At 38.9% G+C, this 27,971-nt stretch overlaps 2 protein-coding genes across 2 annotated transcripts; one reads left to right on the forward strand and one right to left on the reverse strand.

Annotated features, from left to right (window-relative positions):
* Nucleotides 1-4,264: 4,264 nt before the first annotated feature.
* On the forward strand, nt 4,265-7,220 carry LOC139710674 (uncharacterized). The gene has a single exon (XM_071622593.1). The coding sequence runs from the start codon at nt 4,931-4,933 to the stop codon at nt 6,071-6,073; it is 1,143 nt and encodes a 380-aa protein (XP_071478694.1). The 5' UTR covers nt 4,265-4,930; the 3' UTR covers nt 6,074-7,220.
* Nucleotides 7,221-16,605: 9,385 nt separating this feature from the next.
* Nucleotides 16,606-26,813, reverse strand: LOC139710686 (coiled-coil domain-containing protein 42 homolog). The gene is made up of 9 exons (XM_071622606.1): nt 26,663-26,813; nt 25,632-25,737; nt 24,971-25,075; nt 24,084-24,169; nt 23,136-23,307; nt 21,845-22,008; nt 20,870-20,938; nt 19,990-20,074; nt 16,606-16,741 (listed from the first exon to the last, which is right to left on the reverse strand). Exons 1-9 carry the CDS (start codon nt 26,716-26,718, stop codon nt 16,646-16,648), a joined length of 939 nt encoding a protein of 312 aa, XP_071478707.1. The 5' UTR covers nt 26,719-26,813; the 3' UTR covers nt 16,606-16,645.
* Nucleotides 26,814-27,971: the final 1,158 nt, after the last annotated feature.

The following is a 27,971-nucleotide window of genomic DNA, read 5'->3' on the forward strand; positions in this document are numbered from 1 at the left end:
TCAAATTTAATTGCTCTTCTAATTCTACATCATTCCGCATAGGCCTACTTCAGAACAAATCCAGCATGAATAAGCGTCGTATATAGATTCCCGATAAACGAGAAGGAAAATGACTCGCACTCATTTCTCAAATCGACAGTACTACCAAGCCACGTTTATCCGTTTTAGGAAACATTCGCTTGTGCAATTATTCGTATAACGTTGATGACGCCATATGGAAGAGAATGGATGATACTCACAATGATACACGGTAATCATGTTTGGTTTGTATATTACTCTAGGGTCTATCTGTATATGAAGATGTCCATATTGAGATGTAGGCTTGCGAGGTGATACTTGTGTGAATTCAATTATGTGTAAATGGCTTGTCCCAAGCTTTTCGAGCAAAGAAGATGTGTATATGTATAATAATTATGTATATGTATATGTGCGTGTGTGTGTGGAGGGGGGGGGGGGGGGTAATATTGTACCAATCATGACACCAGGTTCCCGAAACAAAATGTTCATGTCTGCATTCAATTCAATTCAATTCAATTCAATTTCATTCAATTTCATTCAATTTCATTCTTCTTTTTTTCCAACAGAACACAACACAGAATGAATCAGGAATTATATCACAAACGTATACATGCAACTTTGCAAAAGATAAATGATACAAATAAAGATATAACTTATGCATGCATACTTGCAAAAAAGACAAAGTGGATGTTTCAGTTGAGAAAAAAATTAATACGTTAAGTTCTTTACATGAGGTATCGATTCGCAGTTGTGTAGTTTATGGTGACTGCAATATCAACAAGATAGTCAGATAAAAATATAATGATTGGACTTTAGTTACAAGTTGATCATTTCGTCTATTAATCATCTTGATGAAAAGATTCACTGAACCAGACGTGAAGGGTAAATCTGGGAATGTTGAATAGCGCCATCTTCCGGCCTGTCATTACCGCACATGTGGAGCTATTTTTTCTTCTTCTCCTTCTTCCTCCTCCTCCTCCTCCTCCTCTTTCTTCTTCTTCTTCTTTTTCTGGGGGGGGGGGGGCGCTCCATGGGAATGTTGGTTCGGCACAAATCACCCGTACCAATAGAATATAGACATGAATATACATCCCTGTGCATAGAAGATGAATATATTTCATGCTGTTGTTCTTGAGTATGCTTGGCAAAGAGCAGGCCAATACTCTCATTGTTACTTAGCTGCGTATAAGTAAATGGAATTGTTTTCACCCATATAGCAAACAGACGAAATACGAGTGGAAAAAAAGACCCCAAAACGACACAACGTTCTATTCAAACTGAACATGTTCATTCAATTTTGTAATGATTTTGGTAGACCCTTTGGGTACTTCAAGGGCAGACTGACACAGAAACCCTATAGCATTGTACACGCTGTCCAAAGTTCCAGCAAAGAAGGGGTTAAGTTACTTAAACTCTCACTCCCTCATTAAACCAGTCATTCAGTTAGTCTTATTGATTCATCTTAAATGTAAACATTCAGTCGTTTGCCTTTGTCATTGGCGATAGGATTTTTGCCGAGGACCTATAGGGCTGTCGAATGGACAATTAGGTTTGGGTTTGTTTGATGTCGTGTTTTGTTTTGTTTCGTTTTTCATTTTCTCGATCGATTGGTTTTCGGCGGTATATTGATTACATCACAATTCCCTCGACGTGCCTATGAGAAATGTGTATATTTCGTTTTGTTTATTAATTTCCACTCCAAATAAAAAAATACTACAAATACAATGCCTAATACACTTAATTATCTCTTCTTACAATCTGAAATTACGCCTTTTTAAAAAGTCGATGTGAAATAAACAGAGAACATAACAAAAAGGCTCAGTGGCCTTGTGAGGGACAAAAGTTCTCTAGACAGCATGATATAGGCACTAAACAACAAATTACATTAACACATGGGCAATAATACAAGACACACATCATATCACACACTATACGGGAGGAGATGGTGAAACGTTAAACAATCAGTCAACATTCAAGCAAGAGAGCATTGTTTAGAGGTGGATTCTTTTTTTTTTATAATGAATGACCGTAAGTTTGAGCATTATTATATAAACATATTTTACTTGGTATGGAATTCCAAACAGTGGGGGCGCTGAAGCGAAGAGATCTCCACTCTAAAAACGCAAATGTTGAATCAACATTTAAAAGGGCCGAGGAGTGACAGCATTTTTGAAGTGTTGCATCCAACTTTTAAAATAACATTTTAAATGTTGAATCTAGCAGCAAAACCAACACTTTGAAAATGTTGTCACTCCTTGACCCTTTTAATTGCTAATTCAACATTTGTGTTTTTAGAGTGTTTGCGTGTATTTTTTAAAGCCGAATTAATTTTTCACAAATTAAAATCATTATACATAATTATATCATGCGGGTGTTATAATGATGAACTGTTGAGATTTATATCCAGCTTTGACATAAGAGGGGTCGCAATATCGTAAGAAGTTTTTACTCAAAAATACATCTCCAACCGTATACATACAGCGTCTTTGAGAATCAGACTATTTTGCATGTGTATGTATAATGGCATAGAGTGAGTGTTCTGTAATGCAGAATAGTTGACCAATTCTAATACGAATTATTTTCTTGTAAACTGATCTGTCTGCAGGGGAAAAAATGCTTCACGTTTTCGAGAGTTCATCGTTGATACCGTGTTGACCGGTTGCCATATAGGCCTACTATACAAATTGAATTCTTTGTAAACGTCTGCAAAATGTATCCTTCAAACTCTGTTGGAGGTATTCTAGCTGTTATTCTATAGCTATTTTAAGAATGACCAGATGCCATGACGGTCTCCACGTCACCATCCATAAACAATTCGCTGAACATCTTGGTTGATCTTTTCAGAAGATATATCATTTACTTTTATTGCATTCATTCCTAAGATCCGGTTCCATGTTTTCACAGAATCTCTGTGACTGTGTCACAGCTTTCGTTAAAATAGACTTCATTCATGAAAAAAAAAACCACCGCTATTCTTAACTTCAAATAGAAGAAAATCATTGCCTTCGCACGTCACGCATACTGCACTACACTGTATAGATTCACCATGATGTCACCAATCGATTATTTTATTCACACAAATACGACTACAGATGACTGAAGAAGTGGGTGTATTATACTACAAATCTTCGTTATTTACCTGGGGACCAAAACTCATGATGCAGGCCTATTATAGCGACCAGCAAACTGCAATCTACCCACGCGTTTCGCACAGGTTTGCTCGCTCCAGTACGCAACATCGACCCCTTTGAACAATAGTAGAAGGATCAAACGTACAGGTCTTATTTGAGGTCCGCATAGCGATCAATATTCTACTCATAGCCTCACTTCCTCTATTCACCTGATCTAAACACAAAATAAAGAATGCTACAAGGAAATCTAGGAATCACTTGAGTGGGATTCTCTTTCCAGTTATGTTGTCTGTTTACTCCGTCATTCTGTCAATGCCAGTTCCTTCTACATGGAATACATGCGTACACTGTTCTATATAGCCTTTAATTATTTCTCCAAAGTGTCTGAATGACTGACCTAGAGAGAGAGAAAAAAAAAAGAGCCAGCATTGATGGACTAATTCGATGACCAGCCGCAAACAAGAATTCTTGAAATGTCGCCCTCTTCCCTGAAGCCGGTCGGAAGTAACAACTGCGGTTGCTAATGTGTCAGAATCGCTGGAGTTAAATCATAATGTTTAGTGTCTATACCGATACAGTTGAATCGACGTGCTTGGGTGACGGATCAGATGTACCTCACTCTCGTTGAATTAGTTTTTGTTTGCATCTGCCATTGCTCATTTCAGCACACAGCAGCGAGGAGCTCGTCTGAATTATCACATGGATGATTTCATTAACAAGTTGATTAGGCCAACGACATTATCCCATTAGTGACCGCCGATAACATCCCGAGACAGCCATCGGCAGTTTCCCGTGAAGTTCGTCGGAAACAGCGGATGATTTTCTGCAGTATAGTTGGTCAGTTTCTGTCATTACGACGTGAGGGGTCACTACCCTGTAAAGAAAAGCACTTCATACACTTTTTTTTAACGGAAAGCATTTGACTTCCAAAGCAGCTCATGATCGCACTGATGGTTCGATATTTTCTCATCGCGATACATAATGTTGTAAGACGAGATTTGACATCTGACGCTCAAGCGGCCATGTCACGTGACATTGAAGAAACATCCATCTCAAGTTGAGTCACGCTCAGCTCTTTGTACGTCTCAAACAGCCGACAATGAAGTGGTTTTCCGCCCAGTGGGTATATCTATACTAAAGGAGGAAGAGCATCCCAGCGGTCACACTGTAACATTTTGCAGCGGTTGATTAACAACGAGGAGAAAATTGTTACAAAGAGCGTTGGTGATACACTGTGCTTCCAACTAACGAGTAACAAGGAAAAAATGCCTGAACTCGGAGGACAAAACAAGCCTCGATCACAGACATTATCCTTATTGTTCCTGGGGATAAACAAAGCCGTGGCTGCTCTGTGCGAAAAACTAGAACCTTGGGCAGTTACCGTGACAAGAATGGTTGTTTGACAGCTGTAGTATTGGAGGGGAGTCGACGTTAAATCAACTATCGGATGAAGTGCGTAAGAAATTAATCATAGAGAAGACGTTTCTGTGCGGTCTGGAACAGCTTTCGCCGCGCCTATAATTAGAACGTTCTCGTAATGAATATGACAGTGCCAATAAACAAGATAATGGACATCCGTCTGGAAACATCTGTATTTTAACGTGACGGCTGATACACCAGAGAGACAAGTAGTGAAATCCAGATGAAATGTTGCGAACCGCAACACGACCAGTGGCGAACATCAGAATATTGTACCTGTTTCCGTAGTAATAACTTTTGATTACTTAGCAATATTGATTAAGTCGTATGAAAGTGAAAAGTTACTGACGGACACCATTGTTATGGCTCCAACAATTTACCCCTTGGTGACAGAGAATGGTATCAATACCAGCGACCCCGCTAATCCGGGCAGCGGAGTGACTATCAGCTGCTCGTGGGCAGACAGCAGCCCGAACTGGACACTCGCGCGGGAAACCCTTGGCTATGGTCTCCAGGTACACACGTACCTCTTTGCTGCCGTCTTTGCTGTGATATTTCTGTACACAGTTTGCATCGTTGTGCAGACAATGAGGGGAAATCAGGCGCGAAGACGACTTGGGCTGTCGTTGCACGCGATGGTGGCGCTGGCAACGATTGCGAGAGCTGTGTCGCTGTTCATCGACCCGTACGGCTCAAGGAAGCTGTTGCCATGTCCCATCAACGTGATCATCTGGTCCTTGGGTTGGCCCAGCATCATCGCTTCGCATAGTATCTTCTTCCTGGCCGTTCTGGAGACCACCAAGCTCTCGATCGCGTCACCGCGATTTCAGCGGCTCTCCACGCTCGCCGTCATCATCATCGTCAGCCTCGCCTACGTCATCTTCGCCGACCTTCTCGTCTCGTACATGCCTTCCACCATCATCTCCATCTTGCTGTGCGAGCTCCTCTTCATCATCTGGGGCGTGGCCCTGACGGCGGGCTTCGTCTTCGCCTGGCGGAAAATCCGGCGGAACCTCTCGGCGTCGCATCCGCGAAACAAAAGCGAGCGGCGTCGCTCCTCGATGCACGGGTCTGTGGCGTCGAAAGAGAGTGAGGTGCGTCGAGTGACTCGTTTGATCGCCATATTTCTATGCAGCGCTGGAGTTTGCTTCCTGCTAACCCTCTCACATCTACCCCCCGTCATCGCGATGTTTCACCGGCGAATCATCGAGTACACCGAGAATCCGTGGCAGTGGTGGGGTTTCGAGACCGGACAGAGAACGCTGGAGCTGGCCATGTGCATCCTCATCTTGGTTGCCATGGTGAAATCATCCGACAGGGACAGGGAAGACATCCCTTCTGGTAGCAAAAAGTTAACCGTCGTCTCCAGGGAAATGATGGAGAACGATCATGGCATTCCCAACGATGCGATGAATAACGGCACACATTCGGTAACTCCCGCAGAAAAAGATGGGTTGCACAGTGAGGACAAAAATGGAGAGAAGTTGCAACCTGGGTTACCGTAGCCCTGTGACTGGCCCACAAATTATTCTTGATGCCTAGCACTTTGCAATAGCCTTTGATGCCAGTGATTTTACAGCAAATTTTGTGTGTAATTACGTATAAGTCTTGTCATATTCTAAATATAACTTACTGAAATCGCCAGAGGAAAACACACACACACATACACACACACACAAACACACACACTACATAGCAAAGACAAAATTGAATATACATAATTATGTATCATCGTAACAAACTTAAGAAATTTAATGATGTATTTTAATCATTGATGTGGGAGCAATTCTGAAGATGAAAGACAAAGTATAACACATGTGGTTATGTAGAGGCGTAATGCTTGTAACGATTGTTTAATGTGACATTTTGATTGTTTCGTTGTGCTCCTTACTGGGTTTCACAACAAAGTATTTCAATACCCATCCGAGTGATCAACTTATAGTCATTTTTCATTGTTCACATTCGCACATTACCATCTTACTCGATATTACAGATAGAAAGGAGTTTGATTTAGTCATTACAATACATGTGTCCACTTTAATCCAGTATCGCTCATGCCCGCTTACCCAGAATTAAACATATAACTTTAGTGACTACTAGCAGGCTGACTAATGCAATTTCCAAATTGTACAGGCGATGATATGTTGGATATTTTACGCGTTGTTCATAGGTCCAATAAAAAAAAAAAGCTTTATTGTGTAAATGGTATATTCAACCTATAGAGATTATATGAAAATCTACTCTACAGTGTTTGAGTTGACTTTAATGCCGATATATCAAGCAAACAAAATGGTAGTATACCTTGAAAATGGGCATGGTTAGTGATGGTATCAGTCGTAATTCCGTATAAGCAAATGAGAAAGAGTGTTCTAGTCGCCTTACAACTCTCCATTATAGACTTCACACAAACCTGTTGCGCCCTTTTGTTCGATTATTTTCCAAAATGAATGTGTCATTAAAACTCATTTGCATCGAAATTTTTGTAAACTTGTGACAGAATAGCGATGACGTGTCAGGGAAGGGGACTGCAAAGTTCCTGAATAATCGGCTGAAAGCAGTATATTATCATTATTGTGTTGTTTTTTGTTTTTTCTTTGGCAACACCGTTCTTAGTTTTATGTACAAACATAATAGATCATGATGACAGATGAAATAAGGGAATAACATTATCGTCTCATCTTATTTGCTTAGATTATTATGTTGGCGACCCATATCACTCCAATTTTAAATTCCTCTACTCTCTAATTTTCTCCGGATTTTAAGAAAACATAATTCCGTTTGTTTGGTTTTTACTTTTTTTTTGTTACCTGTACACCACACCGTTTGTCAAAATCTGTGGATGAGGATTGTCAAACGTGGATGAAGATTTCGGGTTTTTTTTCCACCTATAAAGAAAGATTTAGGTGCGTTGAAGAAAATTAGACTGAAAAACAAAATATTTCATGTAGGAGAAACTTGATGCATCGCGTTGAATCAGAATATTTCCTTATTTAAACAGAGACGCATGCACTGATGTGTAATAGTGATGCCATAACACCTAAATTTAGACAACATTTACTGATTTGATGTTTCCATGGTAACTAATTACCCGTTGCCATGGTAGCTGGTTGTCCAGTGATATAACTTATGCATGTATACTTGAGTATCACATTGATAATATTCGGATTGGGTGCTCTTGTTCCGGCTTGACAGCAAGAAAGCCAATACTTGACTTATTTTAGATTGGATTGTGCAACTATTTGACACTGTAAGACCTATAGACCAATTCGGTTTGGTATTGTTTTTATGGTAATTTCTAACTGGGGGCTTCAAATATGTCTAAAACAAAAGATAATTGTATGCACTAGCTGACATAGCAACGCACCTGACTCATTGCATATAACCCATTGAAAGTGCTTTTGTTCATCTTTGGAAGCCTCCCAGTTATGGCCGCCATAAGTTACAGTAGGCGTTTTCACATCAGCCCGATGTTTCGAAATAGCGCGCTATTTTCTGACTTGGGAAATAAAAAAATATCTCGAGCATGGATTTTTGTCGGGCTGATGTGAAAACGCCTATAAAAGTGCTCTGAAGTCGGATTCATCAATAGAACATCATTAGAATTGCTGTCTTAAACTTCTAATTGTATTACACGTCATAATCTTGCCTCTGGCTGCAATTAGGCCAACGTAAACTCGTTGAAACTCAGAATTATTCGTATCTGTATTTATTCTTGGTTGTATGGCATGCGTCTTATTCGCACTACGTCATTGCTATTTAACACATGAACTATAACCAGACAGCATGTTCAAAAATAATATTATTCTACGCAGCTGTATAAACACTATCAATGCCTGTACGTGGTATGATGATCACACAAACAGAATAAAAGATGCATGACCGACAGCTCCGTCGGAGAGGGGCCTATATCGAGAATCCTATGGCTTTAACATGACTCATTTTAAAGATAAATAAACCAGTTCTGGTTTAGCTCATGTGCACATGGGTGCAAAATAATGACCTTTCTTCTTCTTTTTTCTTCCTCGGTTGGTTAGGCAAGCATTTCACTCGTTTCTACAGTGACAAAATGCTGAAGCTTGCCCTACGTATAAAAACAATTTCATTAGTCATGTTCAAACAAGAGATGAACTTGAGTAGACCAGGTGACTAGAATGGTCTATCATAATAAGCATGACTGATAAACGTGGAAAGCATCAATTTCATTGTTTTGCATTGAATGTATTAACAAACTTTTTATATCGATGTTGCCAAAAAGCTACTTTTGCTATCGGTGGATGTGCTCGCAAGCACCATTTATAAGGACTACTTGAATAATCATTACATCACAGATGCTTATCTCAGTGAATTTAAAAACCAACATGTCCTGTTGGTATAAATGACATTTAAATCCTTCACAAAATCCATAAAAATTTCCTGATCACTACCAAAATTTAATCATTTGTTTCTTGTGTCATTCTCAATCTTTCCTGCAAGTTTCATCGATATCCGTTCCCAACTTTTTGAATTATTTTGCACACGGACAAACAAACAAACGGTAATGAAAACATAACCTCCTCCCTCGGAGGATGTAATAATAAAAAGACAGCGTTTATAGCTGACATCTCGTATAAAGGATACAGAGAAAGAAAAATATAAAAAGTCGCTCATAACAGTACGCTAAACATGATCTCATTCGGCAGAGTCGATTCGTAGAATTGTTATTGCGTGAAACTGAATTTCAGTGTAAACAAAATAATGAAAAAGTCTCCGCAGCGAGTGACTGTGGTGGATATGGTTGTGTTCACACCATTATCACGTTTCACCTCATTGTCATGTTTCACATCTCACTCCTAAAAGAGCGGGCATTAAGTCTTATTTTTCGTGCTCTAAATTTCGATCCGTTATGATCCGTTTCATGATTTCGTTGCCTTCGTTAGTTTCAATGTCGACTAATGAATACTGAGAGTAATACTGAACCCTGCACAATGTCATAAATAAAATCATGTAGCATATGGCACACGCTCATACACCAATTTATCTACTCCGAAATCTATTTCATGGGCGGTTTTCTTTTTTTTTTTTTTAATTGTAACACGGACAATGTAGGCAGGAATCCGGATGATATTGGGAATGTGTATATATAGGGGCGATAAATCCGACCCTCCAGTCTTCGCAACTGCTCGTTTACCAATGTATGCTCTCCGTTTGTCGGACAAACATTCTCTTAATTAACATTTCCACTGGATCAAGCATTATATCAAGCGGGCTGGGTATAGCGATAATTACGAGCAGTTGACAACTCACTGTCTCAGTGGTCTCAGTTTATGGAACGCATTGTTCAAACAGATATTGTGAAAAGGGGATTTCGATCGTCATGCTTTTGCTCTTTCTTAATGTGTCATTGTTTCTTTACCCCCCCCCCCCCTGTTCTCCTTTTTCTTCATTCTTAGCTGTTGTATTTCCTCAGTATACCTGAATTTTACGTTTCAACGACGTTTTCTCATCCAGTATAATATCGCACATTGTAGTTTCTCAATTTCCCACGCTCAACATTTTTTTTTTTCGCTTTGTTTGCACCCCCTCCCTTTCTTATGCGAGATAAAAACGGACCATGATTACTCTCACCCTCATTTAACAGAAACATTGTCTGGCGTGTTGCCATGTTTTAGCTGGTATACACGTTATCCAAATGTTGATCATGCGTGTGTGTGTGTGTGTGTATGTGTATGTATGTGCGTTGTCTCTTCTTTTCTTTTCTTTCATGTGGCTGGTATATACCAACTCTCATATACACGGGATTCATACCGTCATTATTCCTGACGCATATCTGATGGTTTTCCCGATATACACTAATACTACTAACAAAATATGCATGTCCGGGATTTCGGTTACGAAACTTTAAAGGATTATTCATGTATAAGGTAATTGCGAATGAATGCATTTATAATTCGATCACCGATATAAAACGCATCGTTTCATACTTAGCACAAAATCCCAGCTGTCAGTTTCCTCTCAAATTACTGAATTGCTGAAAATAATCCTATACAATATTTCGTTCACCGATTTATTTCTCGGAGCATTTTACCCGCGAGCAGGGATGTGTGTGAGTGTGTGTGTGTGTGTGTGTGTGTGTGCGCGCGTGTCTGTCTGTCTGTCTGTCTTTGTCTCTGATGTGCAGATTTCAAATGCTTACGACATGCATTTTCAACCATCACGCAACATATAATAACATCAAAACCATAGTTGAGTCATTGCAAAACTGAAAATATAAATACTCCTCTTCTCACCTTCCATTCTCACAAGACCATTTTTGGAGTCGTTACAATGTACACAAAACCATACCAATTTCCCATCAGAGGTTACCGTGCTGTCATATTTCTCTATTTATTTACAAAACATCAGATCGAGAATCCTTACTGAGAAAATTCACAACAGATGTAAGTTGAACATCGTTCAGAAACCAAAGACACAAGTCGAGGAAGAATGATAAGACACCGTGGACAACCAGGGCAGCGTTTCACTAAAATCCTACTAGTAGCTGATTGGTTGTCGCCTAGATGCTGCCATGAAAGCAGAAGGTGTGGCACCTTGCATTCCTTATACCACTGTATACACACTTTAAAAACAAGGCATTTAGTTAGACCTGGAAAGACGGTTATGAATACTGTGCTAGGGACGGAAACTGATTTACGCAAATTCAATTTATACCACGACAGTAACATCAAAATAACTAGAATTTTCTAACATCACATGCAAAGTATAAACGCATCATGTATTTTGTGAGCACTCCCCCCCCCCCCCCCAAGGTTTTCAAATTTCTCTTCAGTGTTCTTTTTCTCCCTTAAGATGGTTCTACAAACTGATGAATGGATCGCATGTTATTGTGCTTCGCCACAGGAAGGATTGCTAGGGCATGGAAAACAGTGGAAGCGAGGATTAAATGGGGGGTTAATCGATTCTACAAAGACGGAGCGTGAAGGGGTGGAAGAAAGGCACAAGAAATTCGTCATCGCGTCACGGTTTGACCCTCAAACCTGACACACCAGAAATAGTTCCAAACAAAGAGGATGATCTCACGCCTTAATTTAAAGAATAACAGTGGGCTGGAGTGGGTGATTATCCTTCATTGTTAATAGATGAAGTTGGAAAATACACTAAACTTTGAATAGTGAATAAGTTTGTTTTAAAGCAGGGTTGGATGAGAGGGTACGGTAGAGGCGAGGTCGTGTTGTCATCCCCACCAATGACGTCATTTCCGGCGTGTAAATATCAACAGTGGAGGCCGCTCAGAAGAAGTCGTTCTCGGGAAGCTGAAAGAGACCTGTGTCGTTGTGCTAGAGGTGAAAGTGCCGATTAAGGAAGGTGTGCGGGTGATGACAGGTAAAAATGAAAGTAAGAGCGTGGTGAATGAATACAGAAAGGAATGATTTATGGCATTGAGGCAAAAGTTTAAACAAACAACATCCTTGTAGAAATATAAATAACAGACAGACAAATAGATTAAGATTTAGATAGCTAGGTAGATAAATACACGATTTGATAGATAGATAGATAGATAGACAGACAGACAGATAGATAGATAAAAATAGATAGATTGATGGACAGATAGATAGAAAGATAGATAGATATATGGATGGATGGATAGATACTAGTAATAGATAGGTAAGTTATAATAGATAGGCAGAGAGAACATTATGGCGCAATGTACAAGAAGTTCTGTTCTGGGGTGTTCAGCTAAACTAAAAGGCAATTAGACAGATATTCGTTGCAAATGAAAAGGTGCAGTCAGTAAATACCAGGAAGGTGGAAGGAAGTACAAGCAGTGCCTTTTTTCTTTTTTTTTTAAAGCAAAGCAAATCAAAAAGCAAGTACACTGTGTACTGATAAGAAGCAATTTAGTCACAGAGTGTTAGCTCAAACATTGCCCACATTTTGAAACCGAAACTAAACAAAAACAAGAAAATATCAAGAGGTGAATACTTCGCTTTGAGGAAGAAACATAAATTTTTGGCATGGAGGTATTCGCAAAGGCGTGTACGAGGAAATAAACATGCAGACGTTGAGAATGAACATGTGTATGGCGACATGAGATCAGGCACAACTTTGGACAGTGTTAGAAAGTGTCGCCAAGAGGATATCAGATATTAGTACACGGAGTAAAGAAATGAGGTTTGCCCATGAGGAAGACATGAATGTAATTTTTCTAACATTTTCTTTCTATCTAACATTTTTTCTAATAATTTTCCCCAATATTTCCTTCTTTTACACATTAGATTATTGCATAGAAGCATAATCTCGAAATACAGGAGGAAAATACGTTGCTTCACATTTCAACATTGGAAGTTGGGATTACAAAGGAACAAATACACCAGCAATGTCCCTAAAAAGACCAAACAGCATGCTATGTCATTAAGTTGTCATTACCGTGTTTCTCTGCTGCAGCAGCCACATGTTAACTTCATACACTTTGACACTTTTCACGCAAGTATACATACATTAACGTTCTTTTTGCCTTCAACTAACAATACAATATTATTTTGATATTTCACTCTCTCCTCAGTAAATTGAGTAAACATAACAATCGTATCGAGGTATACTGCAATCTTCGTCAGTTTCCTAAGCTGGCCATGCCTAAAATAATAAAATAGGATCAAAGGCATCGGACCCTGGAATGCTATGAGAGATTTCAAATTTCATCACAACTGAAACATGACTGCAAGAAGGTCGTATCATAGTTTCCTTTTCAGCAGGCACTGGACATACATGGAGTTTGTTTTCATTTATGGTGTTGTTTGATTTCGGGCGTAAATTTTGGATGGAAAAAGGGTGCACAAGAAATTCTTCGTCCTAACATATAGTCATATCTTTCCCAGGTTAAGTGGTGTTTGCGCGTCGCTGTCTCAAGTCAATAAATTACCACTGGCGAGCAAAATAACATATTTGATCTTTGGATTTAGCCCTCCTTTATGACTGAAAGACATCCATATGAGCAAACTTGGGGAAAGTAAAAAGATGGGCTGTTTAACCTATTAAGTCCTGTGGTGATTTTGCTGCCGAATTCATTATCGTCCTGTAATCATCAAATTGGCAACAAAGAATTTCACTGCATATCTTATATTAGAGAGAGCGTTGATGAAACTGGTTGCATTCATCAAATCTGCACAAATTTAGTTGGGTTTTTTTTTGGGCACTAATTGCCAATTTGACAGGATAAGTACAATGTTAAATAATCCAAAATATTAGCAATTTTAGAATCATTTGCAACTTTAATTCTAACTGATCAAATTACTCCCAATAACAATTCACAAACAACATGCAATGTATACAGCTTATAAAGGAGACGGGCTCTTGTAGAAAACAATTGTGAATCCCGACGATACAAAGACCTGGATACATTCATGAGAGTTCATAGAAATGCATAGATCACAGCATGAATAGCATATTATATAGACACAAAAGTGCCAATTCACATTTTTCTAGAGAAAGAGGTGCAGGAACATTCTTAATGGCATATTTCCTGTACAAATTCATTATCTGTGATAACATCATCATTGATCCCCCCCCCCCTACATGTGAAATACCATACAGTATGATGGAGTCAGTTCTATACATTACAAAAAAATTCTTCAATGCCCCCATCCAAGCAGATCCCACAGATTACGGATTTGTTTGACAGAGTCTACTGAAGCGTGAAGCAATGAAGTAAGTTTGGCTATACTGAAATAAACCGGATTCACAAAGGCCTGCAGTTCTGTATACTGGCAGGTATATAATATGCAAGTGAGGATGAGGAAGACAACCGCCCCACCCCTATCTCCATGACGAAACACAGTGACATCACAAAGAGAATGAAGAGCAATGCAATGAGGTTTGGGGATCACAGATCAGGGCCCTGTTTCATAAAGCTGTTGGTAAAGTTACAAACAACTTGTGAGCGACTGGTGATCAGTTCTGATGTGCTATACTTATCAGAATTTCCATAATTCAGCACAAGAACTGATCACCAGTCGCTCGTAAGTCATTCGTAACTTTATGAACAGCTTTATGAAACACCCCCCCCCCCCCCCCCCCCCCCCCCCCCCCCCCTTGGATACCAATTCTGCCTGAGTGTTAGATTGAAATCATCATATGTTTGCATGCTGGGAAACTCCTCGGCAAAGTAAGAATAACAAAAACTATTAAATAAAAAAAAAACACAAAACATGAATGAAACAAAAACAAATAAACAACGAACCAACAAAATGTAAACAGCAGGAGAAAAAAAAAATCCTGCTGGCACTAATTTCTAACCAATCAAATTTTGATCAATTTCCTCTCGAATGGGCTATTGGAAAGTGCAACATATACAACCCCTGAATTTTCTTGTATTATCTTTATTTATTTTTTCAGGACATTCCAGGATGTTTCTTAGATTTCATCAGTAAACCCTGCATTATGGCATGTGCTCCTGTTACATGTTTATGAAACCTTGAGGCTATAGGACAGAAAGTTGGTCAACTGTCATAAGATCAGTTTTCTGAGTTTTGCACATAATAAATCATGCATACGAAACAAGAAAAGTCTAAATATTTAAGTATAATGTGTGGACTCAGGGATTGATTCATATGGAACATGAACTCGAGTAAAGGAAAGATATCCATTAATATTCAAACATAAGGAGAAAACCTACTCTACATAATCAAATTAAGTTCTCCTCCAAAATTGTACAAGTATGTGGCAAGAAATGACATAACAAAATGTACGACTTACAGGATTTGACTAAGCTTCAAAGTGTTACTGAAACAATATCTGTACAAACCAAGGCTTCTACCCAAAAAAAAAAAAAAAATGGAACAAAATGATCGTATTTTCATGAATGCCATAAATGTGTATCGACAAAACCTTGAAGTCACAGTTGTGATTTTGATATAGTTGTTAGTTGTCATGGGAATTAAAAAGACCAGAAATATGAAGGCCAACATATCAAAATGGGAGCATTAACATATTGTGTGGTCAAGAGTTCGTGTAGTGTGTTTGAGGCTAGGTAAACGTGTATGCACGTGTGTATAGAAATATGAGGTTTTCTGTTGGTGTTTGTGTTCTGAGTGTCAGAGCGAGTGCATGTCAGTCTGTCTGTTCGTTAACCATGTATCTACCATGACTGATGAGCAGACAAGCCATACAGCTCATCTGTATAAACTCCACAGTACTGTAAAAGTGAACATTTTTCGCACATTTTGCTCAAATGGAAACACGCAAATAAAAGCATGCAAATTGTTGGCATTTTATATGTAACACTACTTCACACTATGGTTTGTGAATTTCATCTTACCCAGTCAAGCACAAAAAAAAAAAAAAAATAGATGACTGTGCAAAAAGTCTACTTTAACAGTAATCTACATATTGTAGGTGTGTCATCTTGGAAAGCTATGTCCAGTCCACAATCACAGTCACCATGCCTGTATGCCCAACACCAGGGCCCCGTTTCATACAATTTGCTATCAATAACAAGTTACGACAGTTGTTATAAGCTACAGAAATCCTTGCATCAGATTGGCTGAGAGCGAACTTGTCATAGAAATGTGGCCATTGTTACTGCTAACAAGTTTTATGAAACAGGACCCAGGATGCAAATGGGGCAGGTATACACAATTCCACCATGAACAATAGGTCTATTACCACAATGAGAAACATCATGCAGTTGCTTGAAAGGCTCAACAATGACCAAAGATTAGTTCCGTGAACACTTCATGAAATAGAACAATGTGTCTAGACCGCATATAAAAATAGATATAAATAATTCTTATGGTGTACTTAAAATTGACAACATCAAGGCAGTTGCAGTAGATCTATTCTCCACCATGAACAACAGGTCTATTATAACCAGGATGAGAAACATCATGCTTGCAAAGCTTAGCAATGACATAAGACCAGTTCCTGAAACACTTCACAGAATACAACAATTCTTACAGCTAGACCGCATATATATAAAAATAGATATAAATAACTGCTATGGTGTACTTCGAATTGATAACATCGATTCAGTCTCAGCAGATGCATACTACAGGACTGCCTCTGATTGGTCTAAAGTATGTGCACATGAATGACAGTGAAACAATTTATGGATTTGAGGATACTGCGGCCGAGTTGGCTGCCACCTCTGCCCTCTTGATTTCCGTTGTGATCTGTGTCAGGTCCATGATGAACATTTGGATCTGAAAGGGAAAAAAATGAATATACATATTTTCATATTTTCTTTTTTACATAAATGATTGTTAGATCAATAACATGTTCACAGGGGGGGATCCAGAAATTCCATGAGGAGGGGGCACCTTTACAAAATGAAAGGGGGCGCAAGCGCCTCCCCATTTTTTTTTTTTTTTAAATTTCTTTTGATAAGGGGGGCGTAGGCCCGGTGCACCCCCGTCTGGATCCGCCACTGTGTTCAGCAACTAGCAGTTTATAAGAGACATTATTTTCTCTACTTATTACCACACAGGCAGTCTGTCCAGCGGTGCACAATAATTCTTTTTTATTTTGACAGCCTTGAGTCGCTTCATGTTTTACAACGGCATTTCTTGGTCTGTATGTGCATGTTTGTACATGGGGTGCACTCATGTATGACTACAAAAATATGTGCAGATTTGATTTGCAGTCAAATCAAAGAAATTTGATGAGAATAAAGGATATAACTGTAACAGAGCACCAATACACAAAGACAATCTAATAAAACAGGAGGTTTGACTTGTTAAAGGTCAAGGGTCACAGTGAGACAGCTGACAAAACAGACCTGATTCAGACCAAAGAAAGACTGGACACAAACATTATATCAAAGTGAGTGGTTTCAAATGAAGAGAGATAGGTAAAGGAATATACTGTAAAACATGATATATTCGCGGCATGAAATTTTCGCGAATTGGAGCTGACAGCCCTTTTCATGGTGTGAAATTTTCGCGAATTGCCACTGGTGTTCAATGCATGTAGTGTAGACAAAAACTTTCGCGTGCATTTAAATTTCGCGAATTTTGGCGCTCGCGAAATTCGCGAGATTAAAATGCACTCGAAAATTTCTCGTTTTACAGTAGTATCAACATCAAATTTTACCTCATAAACTTGAGGATCACATGAATGAGATATAACCAGTGCTAATAATATGAGAACAGTTGGACTAAGATTAGACACTCATAGAGTGCATGACATAGTATTCAGAATGGAGTTACTGCAGAGATGTGCACAGTTAATTTTCTTTTGCTGTCACACAACAGAATCCTCTTTCGTGTTTAATTTTTGTTCTTTCACATTCAAGTGTAAAGGTTGAGTACTCAAAGGGACTTTCCCTCATGAAACCCTGGGCAACGTGAGTACAACTTTCAACACCTGTGGTAAACTCTGGCCTTGGGACTCGGCGTATGCTTACAGTTCTACCCTCTGATAGTCAATAGAGTCTAATAGTAGATGCAATGGACCAAGTATTGCACTATTGTGTTACTGAGTAGCATTGGAGGGGAAGGGTGGCACAGTTCATACAAGGGAGCTATGCAGACTGGAGTACAAATAACAGTGTCAGCAAAGCTGTATCTTTAGAAAAAATAAATAAATCATGAAAAAAAAGGAGGGGTTGCAAGTTGCCTCCCATATGGAGACTTCACTTCGATGAAATATTTTACAAACTCCCATATAACTGTTGTTACTCAGTGACAAAGCACTGCTGCGGCAAGGGTGGTATTGTTAGAGTAATTTGCAAATTATGAATATGATTTTTTTTTTTTTTTACATTAAGTTCAATATTGGTAGGTCGTCCACAAAAAAAAAAGGTAAGAAAAAAGGTTTATCTGAGGTGTGGCCTGGCCAAGCATCAATTGGTCTATCTAAAACTGATACCAGGTCCATTAATACGATAAAGAGGAATGGGTTCTATGAATAGCTCATCTCTTTAACAGGTACTAGAAAGTAGTTTCAATACTCTAATAAATGAGGGTTATCACAATTTATAGAGCAACAAGCATCTAGAAATAGATATACAGCTAAATATTGACTATTGATGATGAGAGTAACTGCAAATTACTCCCATTAGCACGCCTTTCTTTCAATTCACCCGTTCCATCTGGGAACCTGGTGACCTACGCGTTAAATCTATGGGCATTTCAGAATTCAGCATGGAACAGGTTAATCTTGTATTTCAATCTGACGGATTTCTCCTATCTCCCCACGCCCATAACTTTACTTTTGTTAGCCAAGGTCAAGAAATTGCGTCAGTGAGAGCCAGCTCTGGGCTGAGTGTGGGTTGTTTGATTTGTCCAAGATAGTTGTGCCCTGGCACATAAGAGCCGATGCCGTATACAAAGCGAGTCTGGCCAACTTAGTTTTCAGCTTATGAGTTTTGAACCCTATGAATGGTCAAAACTGGTCCCGTGATGTTCATGCAGCTATGTTGTTACCAAACTGCGCCCACATGCAATGCCCAATGTTCACTGTCCTCTGTTTTACTTGCTTTCATTATGACGTCCGAGCGCACAAGCTGACCTCTTCACACGTAATACGCTGAGTATCGACATGGCGTCCAATTTAATAGTTGGCCAGACTCTCTCTAAATAAGGCACTGATAAGAGCTTGTCCACAACAGTGACTATAAATTATAGAAAGTGATGTAATGTGCAAGATATCCATGAAGCCGATTGGACATTACTATTGAAAGTACTGCTGGAGTAGGTTTCTATAAAAGCACTTTTTGCAGCTGCAAAAAGGATTCACACCAAATCTGCTTGAACTTGGGTTTTCAATTTGTATATCATCCCTTCCCATCCCCCCTCCCCCTCTTTCTATCACTTCTTGCTAATTATGGTAGTTACAGTAATAGAATTGGCTCAGTCCCCCTCCCCCCCCCCCCAAAAAAAAAAAAAAAACTGTCAATGATGCCTCAAAAGACAAACTCAATCATCAATGTGACCTCGTAGTTCGAAAGAGGGCCATCTTCAACATTAATATTCTCCACCATTTGCTCACGCTTTACTGTCCACATTTTTTTTCACAATATGAAAAGGGCTCTTGCCATAACAAACTCTATATCATCATTTTATGGGATCATTTAGTGATGTCCTCTGAAAAAGCATTCCTATGAAAGGAATCTACACTAATCGGAGAGTTCACAACAGGAAAAATAAATCTTTGCACCAGTAAATGAGGAAATAAAGTCACATTCAAACATTCAAACATCCAGACTGCTTAACCATGGAAAGCTATTGGGGCATGCACTTTGAGCAAACTCAATGAGCTAAAAATCAATTCTTTGATACTACGAAAGCTGCATTTATGTTGTGTTTATGACTTCTGTCAGAACAGTGAGTGCTTATTTTCCTGTATCATTCCTATCTCTGTACTGTTCTTGCATTCTCCATATCTTATTTTTTCTACCAGATTTTATGAAAATTGATGAAATGAAATAAATGAAAAAAGAAACACTTACCTTTGTTAGTTGCTCTAATGTGTTGTCTGTTCCTGATGATGTCTTGGAGTGTCGGTTGACAAGTTGGAAGAGATTATGTGTGGCCCTGAAGAAAGAAACACATATGTATAAAATGCTTTGAATGTTTCAATAGAGCAATTAGAGGATGGTAGGCCAACAGAGACCATAGAAAAGGAATCAGTGTATGGTGATAATTCTATCGAAACCAAATCATCGCAATGTCAAGACAGTCTGACACTGAACAAGCAGTGTGTACCAACTCACCAAGCTGCACAGATGGTCGGTGGGAGTTACATTATGCAGAATTTTAAAAGTTTCAATTGCATGCAAAATCCGCGCAGATATTTCACTCATAATCTATAAAGAAAATGTCTTTACTTGGAAAATCGCCAGTGGAGCATGCTCCCAATTCATTGGATTCATTTGCTGGCATGCAGTGACGGGATGCAGATAAACAGGTTTATTCCCTGCTCATCACTTGTATACACATGTGCCAAAGATGATTTCAAAAGTCTTTAGTTCGGGCATATTTCAGTGTCACACTAAACTTTAATGAATGATAAGAAAAACAAGATAACATGAACAGAAATAAAAACCTCTCAATATACATGAATAGTCCCACATGTTCACATCATTGTCAGAAGAACTCAGGGAACCTGATATCAAAGTTGATAGTTATAGGGGTATTCATTGTAATATTCCCTAACTATGGCTGGTTAACAATATCCCACAGTTAAACTATAAAAACTTCAGTGTTTCTTCAAAGCAACCATTCCTTACAACTTGCAAAGTGTCTAACGGACATGTTTTTCAGACATAGATTTCTACTACGGCTAATGGCCAAACGAATCACAGGCCAGGGATTCTGACATTTACTTACATTTTTATTCTACCAAGGAGGAGGGTCTTCTTTGCTGCTGTGTTCTTGATGTGGGTCCATACTGATTCCCTGAGAGTGGAAGAAAGAGCAAGAATAGAATATATAGATTCTGTGACAGTAGTAATTGTGACATTAAAAGTCTTGCTTACCTTTGGAGTAGTGATTTAAAAATGTTCAAGATATCACTTTTGATGCATATGTGTGGGTCAGTTGTATCACAACATATCCTACCATAAAAATTTTTGCAATATAGCCTAAAATATAAGGAGATAAGGAGATATCACTATTTTTCTAATTAAACCATAACTGTAGATGGTTTAGTCTGGAAAAATTTTTATCATAACTATGTTCACATTTTGTATATTTAACAATAGTCAACATCAATCATACTGGTAAAAAATTTTTGCATTGGTTGTTTCTATGCTTAATTCACATTTCAGAACTATTTTGAAGCCCTATTGCTGGGTTTTTGTTTCATCTGCAAATGATAAATCATGCCTTTAATTGATAAGTTGTGTACAGCTCACACACTGACAGTATACTCGTGTTGGATGTTCCAATTTGTTTAATACCATACTTCACACTCGAACACACTGCACTATAACCCTGCATGAAGCATATAAATGACATCAATATTTGTATGTCTTAGCCTTACATTAAATAATGCTAAATGCTGGTGAAATTATGAATGGCAAATACCAGTTGTATTGCTCAAACAATGAAATTTATCACCCCAAATAAAAAATGAAGTATAATATAAGATGCTTCAACTCTTGTTGCAGCAGATATTAGGAATATAAAGATTTCCCAACACAAGATAATAAAAAGAAAAAAAAATGCAACTGCTGTCACAACAAGTGCTACAGATGCAGGGACTGCCTACCACTGTAACACATACAAACAAAAATAAGATGACATGAAAATCTGCCACTGTTGATTCAACAGTTGCTCTCACAAGACAGAAAAATTGCCTACCATTTGACTGCTTCACTCTGTGCCTTGTCCAGCTGGGTCTGCAACACGGCAAGCTGGTTGTTATAGTGCAGGATCTCGTTGTTCTTCTCCTCAGTGAACTTGCCCAATCTCCCTTTCTCCTTCTCCACCGCGTCCTGCGTCCTGTTGGCTTTCTCTACAAGATCCTGGGTTCATCAGAGCATCAAAATACAGAGCTTAGAGCAGGGCATTTCTCAAGGACAATAAAGAAGCTGGGGGAGGGGAGGTCCGAGGAGCAAGATCTTGATAGAGAAGTAACACACCATTGATTGATTTATGTATTGAATGTGCAAAGTGTGCAAATACATATTTCTAACAGATCATAGTCAAAGATAAACACATAATCACAGAAATGAATACTGATTGTATCATATATTGAATGTGCAAAATATGCAAATACATACAATATATTTCAAACAGATCAAAGTCAAAGATAAACACATAAATGCATATATGAATAGGGCTATGCTGTTTGTTATGAATGTAAATATGAAAGTAAAATTTCCTAGTCAAAAGCATCATGGCTTTGATTACACAGTGTGTAGAGCACTGCTGTACAGTCAGTGCAAAACATTCTCCTATTGGTCTGTGAAGGAGCACAGATTTTTGAAAGAGAGTCTCCTTTGAATATAACGGCCTAAACTATGCAAATTAGTATTGCTTTTCTTGCACAGAAATCATCTAACACTCGCGTTATCACATCAGTTTTGTGTGAGATTTGTGCTGAAATACCATTAGAATGTCTGAATTCTGAAGTAGAGACACTTACTATGGAAGATTTTGCAGATCCTCCTCTTCTTCTTTCATTTTACTTCTAAAGCAAACAGTGATGGGTACATGGGTGCATGCTGTTCTAAGCTAACCCTGGTAACTAGAAAACAGGGTATTCATATCATGTCTTGCAATTGTTTTTCAGCCTTGGTCATAATGCATACCAATTTTCAAATTTCTCAGCCACAACCATCAAATATACTCATGGTCCACTGGCTGTCACATGAGTGATGCCATGGCAGATCACTATGATTCCAAGATTCAACAGCTTCAAAGTCTGCACAGTTCCAGCATAGATAAACATGCTGCCTACAAGAGCACGGTCTAAAACAGTTTGTTTTTTTCCAAAGAAACCTGCCATCCCCGCAGTAATACCATGGCAACAACCATTATCGCTCTTCTCTTTCTTATCCTGTGAGTTTATGAAGCAACATTTTTTTTTCGAAAGAAACCTGCCATCCCTTGCCATGGCAACAACCATCATCACTGTTCTCTTCCTCACCCTGTGGGTGGCGACCAGCGTCTCATGGCGGGCGATGACCTCCCTGATCTCGTGGAACTCTTCGGCCGACTCCAGAGTCCTCTCCAGGAAGCGGTGGAAGAGGCGGTGTTTGTTGAGCCGCTGCAGCAGCCGGTCCTTCTGGTTCTGTAGCTCTCTCTTCTCTTCAAGCAACCTGCAGGGCAGCGAAACACAACATAGGACATGGATTGGTTACCAATAAAAGGGGGCATTTCACAAAGCTGTTCTTAAAGTTACGAATGACTTAAGAACGACTGGTGATCAGTTCTCGCGCTGAATCATTTAAATTCTTGCTAAGTATAGCGCATCAGAACTGATCACCAGTCGTCCTGAAGTCGCTCATAACTTTAAGAACGGCTTTATGAAAAAGCCCCAAGGTTCCCAACTTGATAAGAACTGGAAGGATAAGTTACAAGAAAACTGTAAGAAGCAGAACGTAATTATCATCATACCTGCCAATAGTTTGAAATAAAGAAAGAGGATACTGCTATAAATCTGTAACAGATATTTGTAGGATACTGTACAACCAGAAATGTTCGCATACATTTTGATTTCGCAAATTTCATGAGCCAAGATTTGCAAAATTAGAATGCACGCGAAAGCTCTTCTGCACCATATGCCCTGAATGTCAGTGGCAATTCGCGAAAATGTCATGCCACAAAAAAGGCTGCCGGCTCCAATTCATTAAAATTTCATGCCACGAAAATATCTTGCTTCACAGTAGCTTTAACATATATAGTGTACTCAGTACACAGTGCATACTATATTCAAAGGTTCATATATCAGACATTTTATTTATGATGCAGTGCAGAGGAATTGGCAATAACATAAAGCAGTAGTGCACATTATTAGATTCTTTGTAGTTGTAGAGCAAAATACGGAGACTATGAAAGTTGATGATTTCAAATCTTTATTAAAACATCTGTTTACCTTGAGATTTCCTTCTCTTTTGATCTCTTCAGATCCTTCTCGTCATGTGCTTTCTTCACTGCCCTGGCTCTCTTTGAATCATTTTCCTGAAATGGGAAACATGAGGATGAATTTTTAACTAATGTTGATGATCATACAAACAGTATTGTGACAAACTTTTCAAAATTGACAGATACATTGGTCAAACATTAGATCTTTGTTTTTCCTCCATTAAATTTTGTGTCTTCTCTCCATTTTATTTACAATATGAGAAGGCATATTATGAGATGCATTGCATCATGTTTGTACCGACGATGACATTGGCAACATTGCTCTGTCAACGATCTTACATATACATGTATATAAGACAAAATAATGAAGTCATTGGCATTATAGCATATACATTTAGAGTTGATTGAAAACACACATACTTTGAAAGACTTTTGAAGAAATTCTTGGGTGAAACATGACGTGCACTTTTACAGCCTATTGAAACTGAAATACATGATCATTTTCAAAATTCTACACAAAGACAAAAAAAAAATCAAACTCATTCAATTACCACATTCATAGAGCAAATAGCATGTCTTCCATGAAATTGACTCTCACAGTATTTCTCGAGCTTATGAACAGAATTACGGGAAAAAAGTTTAACTGTGAATGTATGCTACAAGATATAATGGAGTGACACGCACCGAATATACAGTCATCCCATCAAGAACAGACTAGAATCAAGTTCTGCTGCCACAAAACCTTCGGAAATGTACAATATTTGTTTGATGTGACAATTATAACTACTTCAACACTAAAAACAGTGCTCGAAGCTATTCAGTTTAACCAGTTGCCATGTTACTTGCAACTATGCTTTGAGAAACAGGAGCCTCAAGTCATAGTTCTTGTTTCCTTACCTTGAGGAATTTGTCAAACTTGAGGAGTGATTCTTTGAGTTGATATTCCTTGCGTTCCAGCTCCTCTCTCCTCTGTTGCAAACTCTCCATCTTCATTTGGAATTCCTGGTTGGCATGGAAACAAGGGATAGCATCATATACTGAACTGAGTTGTTCAAAACACAGATAGATAAATGAGCCATCTGGCTGACTGAAATGCTAGTTGTTCAAATCATTACCATTTATTGCAACACACGAGAGTAAGACTGAGACATTAATTCTCATTACTGTATATCTCTGTCTACCTCACAGATGAATATTATGTTGTCAAACAAAATCTGACTGAGTTTGAATAACCTACATGCACTGTAGGCTACTCACAAAGCACACAATTTTCCATGAACTCACAATTGAATAATTTCCATGTAGGCTACTACAGATGTTATTGTTTCCCTTTGCAATAGCCATTGAAAGTTGAGCACATGTTTTAGCTTTATGGTCTGCTACGCAACATGACCGAGTAGAAGGAAAATCAAGTATTTTGCCTTTTAGCAAAACATTATTTAGAGCCATTGGATAGATCTATCTCCAAAGTTGCTACTGGGGCTTTGATGCCAGAATGCAAATTCTTTATGACAGGCAGAATGTACAGTAAATTATAATATCTGGATTGGACCCCTACCTCTTTCTGAGCTGCCAAAGCCTGCTCCACCTCCGACATTTCTCTCCTCTTCTCCAACAGTCTGGTGGCCGGTGTGAGGTGGTCATCCTCACGCTCTGGCATCTTCCTACAGATACAGCAGAATGGTAATCAGTTTCATATCACTCAACAGCAAAATCTGGGCTCTAAAGTTTATGCAATGAAATTGAGCATGAAGGAAGAGGAAATGGATGTTTGTACATTGAACAACCTCGCAGCAAACAGCAATCCACTGTGAAAATATACACACAACTACAAGGATAAAATATTGAGGGATGATTGGTATACACTATTCCGGTAATATACATTGTACACAGTACATTTCTTCAGTGCGCGCATGCAAACCTCAAATACGCGTAGCCAGAACTCCCCAAGTTCATTGACCCTACCTGCCAAAATATTGAAAATCCTTCATAAATTCCCAAAAAATTCTCGGATCACTACCAAAAGTTAATTGTTTGTTACTTGTGTCATTCTCAACCTATCCTGTAAGTTTCATCCCAATCCATTAACTACTTTATGAGTTATTTTGCACACGGACCGTAGTTATGGGTAAACTCGGCCTAGCGGGTAAAGTCGCAGTGACTGATATTGTAACGTTAGATCCCATCCCGATCCCTAGCCCAACCAGACGCTGTTAGTTGGATGGGGGGTTGGGTGTCCGGACACTTTCGACTCTCGCATACTGACTTGCTTATTTCACTTTGAATACGCATTTACGCACAGCTTCTCACTGACAACTGTTTACGTAGGCGCGTCATTGTCAAACCAGACGCACTTTACAGTACACGTCCGGTCTCACAACCTGTCTGGACACCCAATGACTGGGTATACGCTGTGCGAATACAGCGAATGGGCCTGGGCTGTGTATAGTTACCCGATCCATCCCCTACTTGTACTAACGTTAACTGTTAGACGGGTGTTTACCACAGAATTCTGTAACTAAATGTTAGAGTTCTGTGGTGTTTACGTGCGTGCGTGATTACCTTATTCAAGGACACGCAAATACTTACACCAAAAGCTTATCCTCGAACGTTGTTCTGAAGTACTCCTCCAGACTAACCGCCATCTTTCCTTTATCTTGTCCTTTGTAATAACGAGAAAATTGTCCTAATTCCGATAAGTTTAGTAGCTTCAACAGCCCGCCGAGCGAACAGAAAAGAGACAGGGCCAGGGCAAAGGTACAGTGCAGGTGCAGGTGCAGGTGGCCGGAAGATTGATGTTGCCTGGGTTACGTTTCTGCTCGTCAAAAGAGGGCGCGCTGGCCGAAAAGTTATAGGAAACTGAAGTTAGGTACTAAATATCTCGAAGAAGAAAACAATGGCTATGGCACGCGCAGGAGAAACAGTACATTGCTATGGTAGCCCCCAAACTTAATTGTCCAAAGTCATAATGTCATCGCAGATTGAGAAATCAAATAAACTGAGAAATTATATACAATGTATATGCAGAGGATATTTGTAATTATTGCAAAATTTGATTTAACAAAGTGCATGTGAAAATGAGTAACAGATGAAGAAAACACAGCTGTATTTTTGTAATATATAGGCCTACTGGATGCATTTATAGTTAAGGACCCAACAATGGTTTGACAATGATTTTTTTTTTCTTATGTCACCCAAAGTATGGGTATTGAACAAACATCGTGCTGAACAGATTGAATGAGTTATTACATATGAATTATATATAATACAGCAAATTGCATGTTATTTACAAAATACTTGGTATACAGAATGGTGCAGGATCCAAGAGAGTGTTTGCTGAGAGAGAGGGAGAGAGAAGCAGGACAAACAAAACAGTATTAAAATAGCAGGGCATCAACAACACAGATAAAAGCAATTTCACTAATATGAAGCAAAATATAACGGGTAAATCGCGTGCAATATTCAACCGCCATTGGTGTCAAATGCACTCTCGAACTCTGGTCGACTGGACTAGCATATAATTATCATGTCTTACTCTGAAACATTGATAGCGTAACTAAAAGCTATACTATCTCATTGGTTTATGAGGATTATATTGAGGATTGAATCATAGTAGCTCATAGACCTATAGCTGCCAAATACCACTGCCGGCGCCACGTTTTCAAAAGTGGGGGCCCACTTCCGGGTTTCATGAGCTAACAAAATAAAACAAAACCAAAAAATAAAGGCCTTTAGCGCAACTTCTGGTGCCACTTCTAGGTTTCTTCAGCAGACAAGCAAATAAAAAAGAATGTCTTCAGCGCAAAAACAAAGCTACACACCTCCGGGGTAAAAAAGCGGGGGCCCAAAGTAGGTGACGCCTTATGTATTCCTTTGTATGGTGCAAAAAAAAAAACAT

Source organism: Diadema antillarum, unplaced genomic scaffold (genome assembly GCF_040938485.1).
Source record: "Diadema antillarum isolate AM-2024a unplaced genomic scaffold, OU_Dant_1.0 seq00001553_RagTag, whole genome shotgun sequence".
Lineage (NCBI taxonomy): Eukaryota > Metazoa > Echinodermata > Echinoidea > Diadematoida > Diadematidae > Diadema > Diadema antillarum.

Excerpts from the sequence above, each read along its gene's own strand:
- LOC139710674 (XM_071622593.1), top strand. The coding sequence starts at position 4,931 with ATGGCTCCAACAATTTACCCCTTGGTGACAGAGAATGGTATCAATACC.
- LOC139710686 (XM_071622606.1), bottom strand. The coding sequence starts at position 26,718 with ATGGCGGTTAGTCTGGAGGAGTACTTCAGAACAACGTTCGAGGATAAG. Across the intron at positions 25,076-25,631 it reads CTTTGGCAGCTCAGAAAGAG|GAATTCCAAATGAAGATGGA; the intron begins GTAGGGGTCCAA and ends CATGCCAACCAG. Across the intron at positions 22,009-23,135 it reads CGCTGGTCGCCACCCACAGG|GATCTTGTAGAGAAAGCCAA; the intron begins GTGAGGAAGAGA and ends TGATGAACCCAG.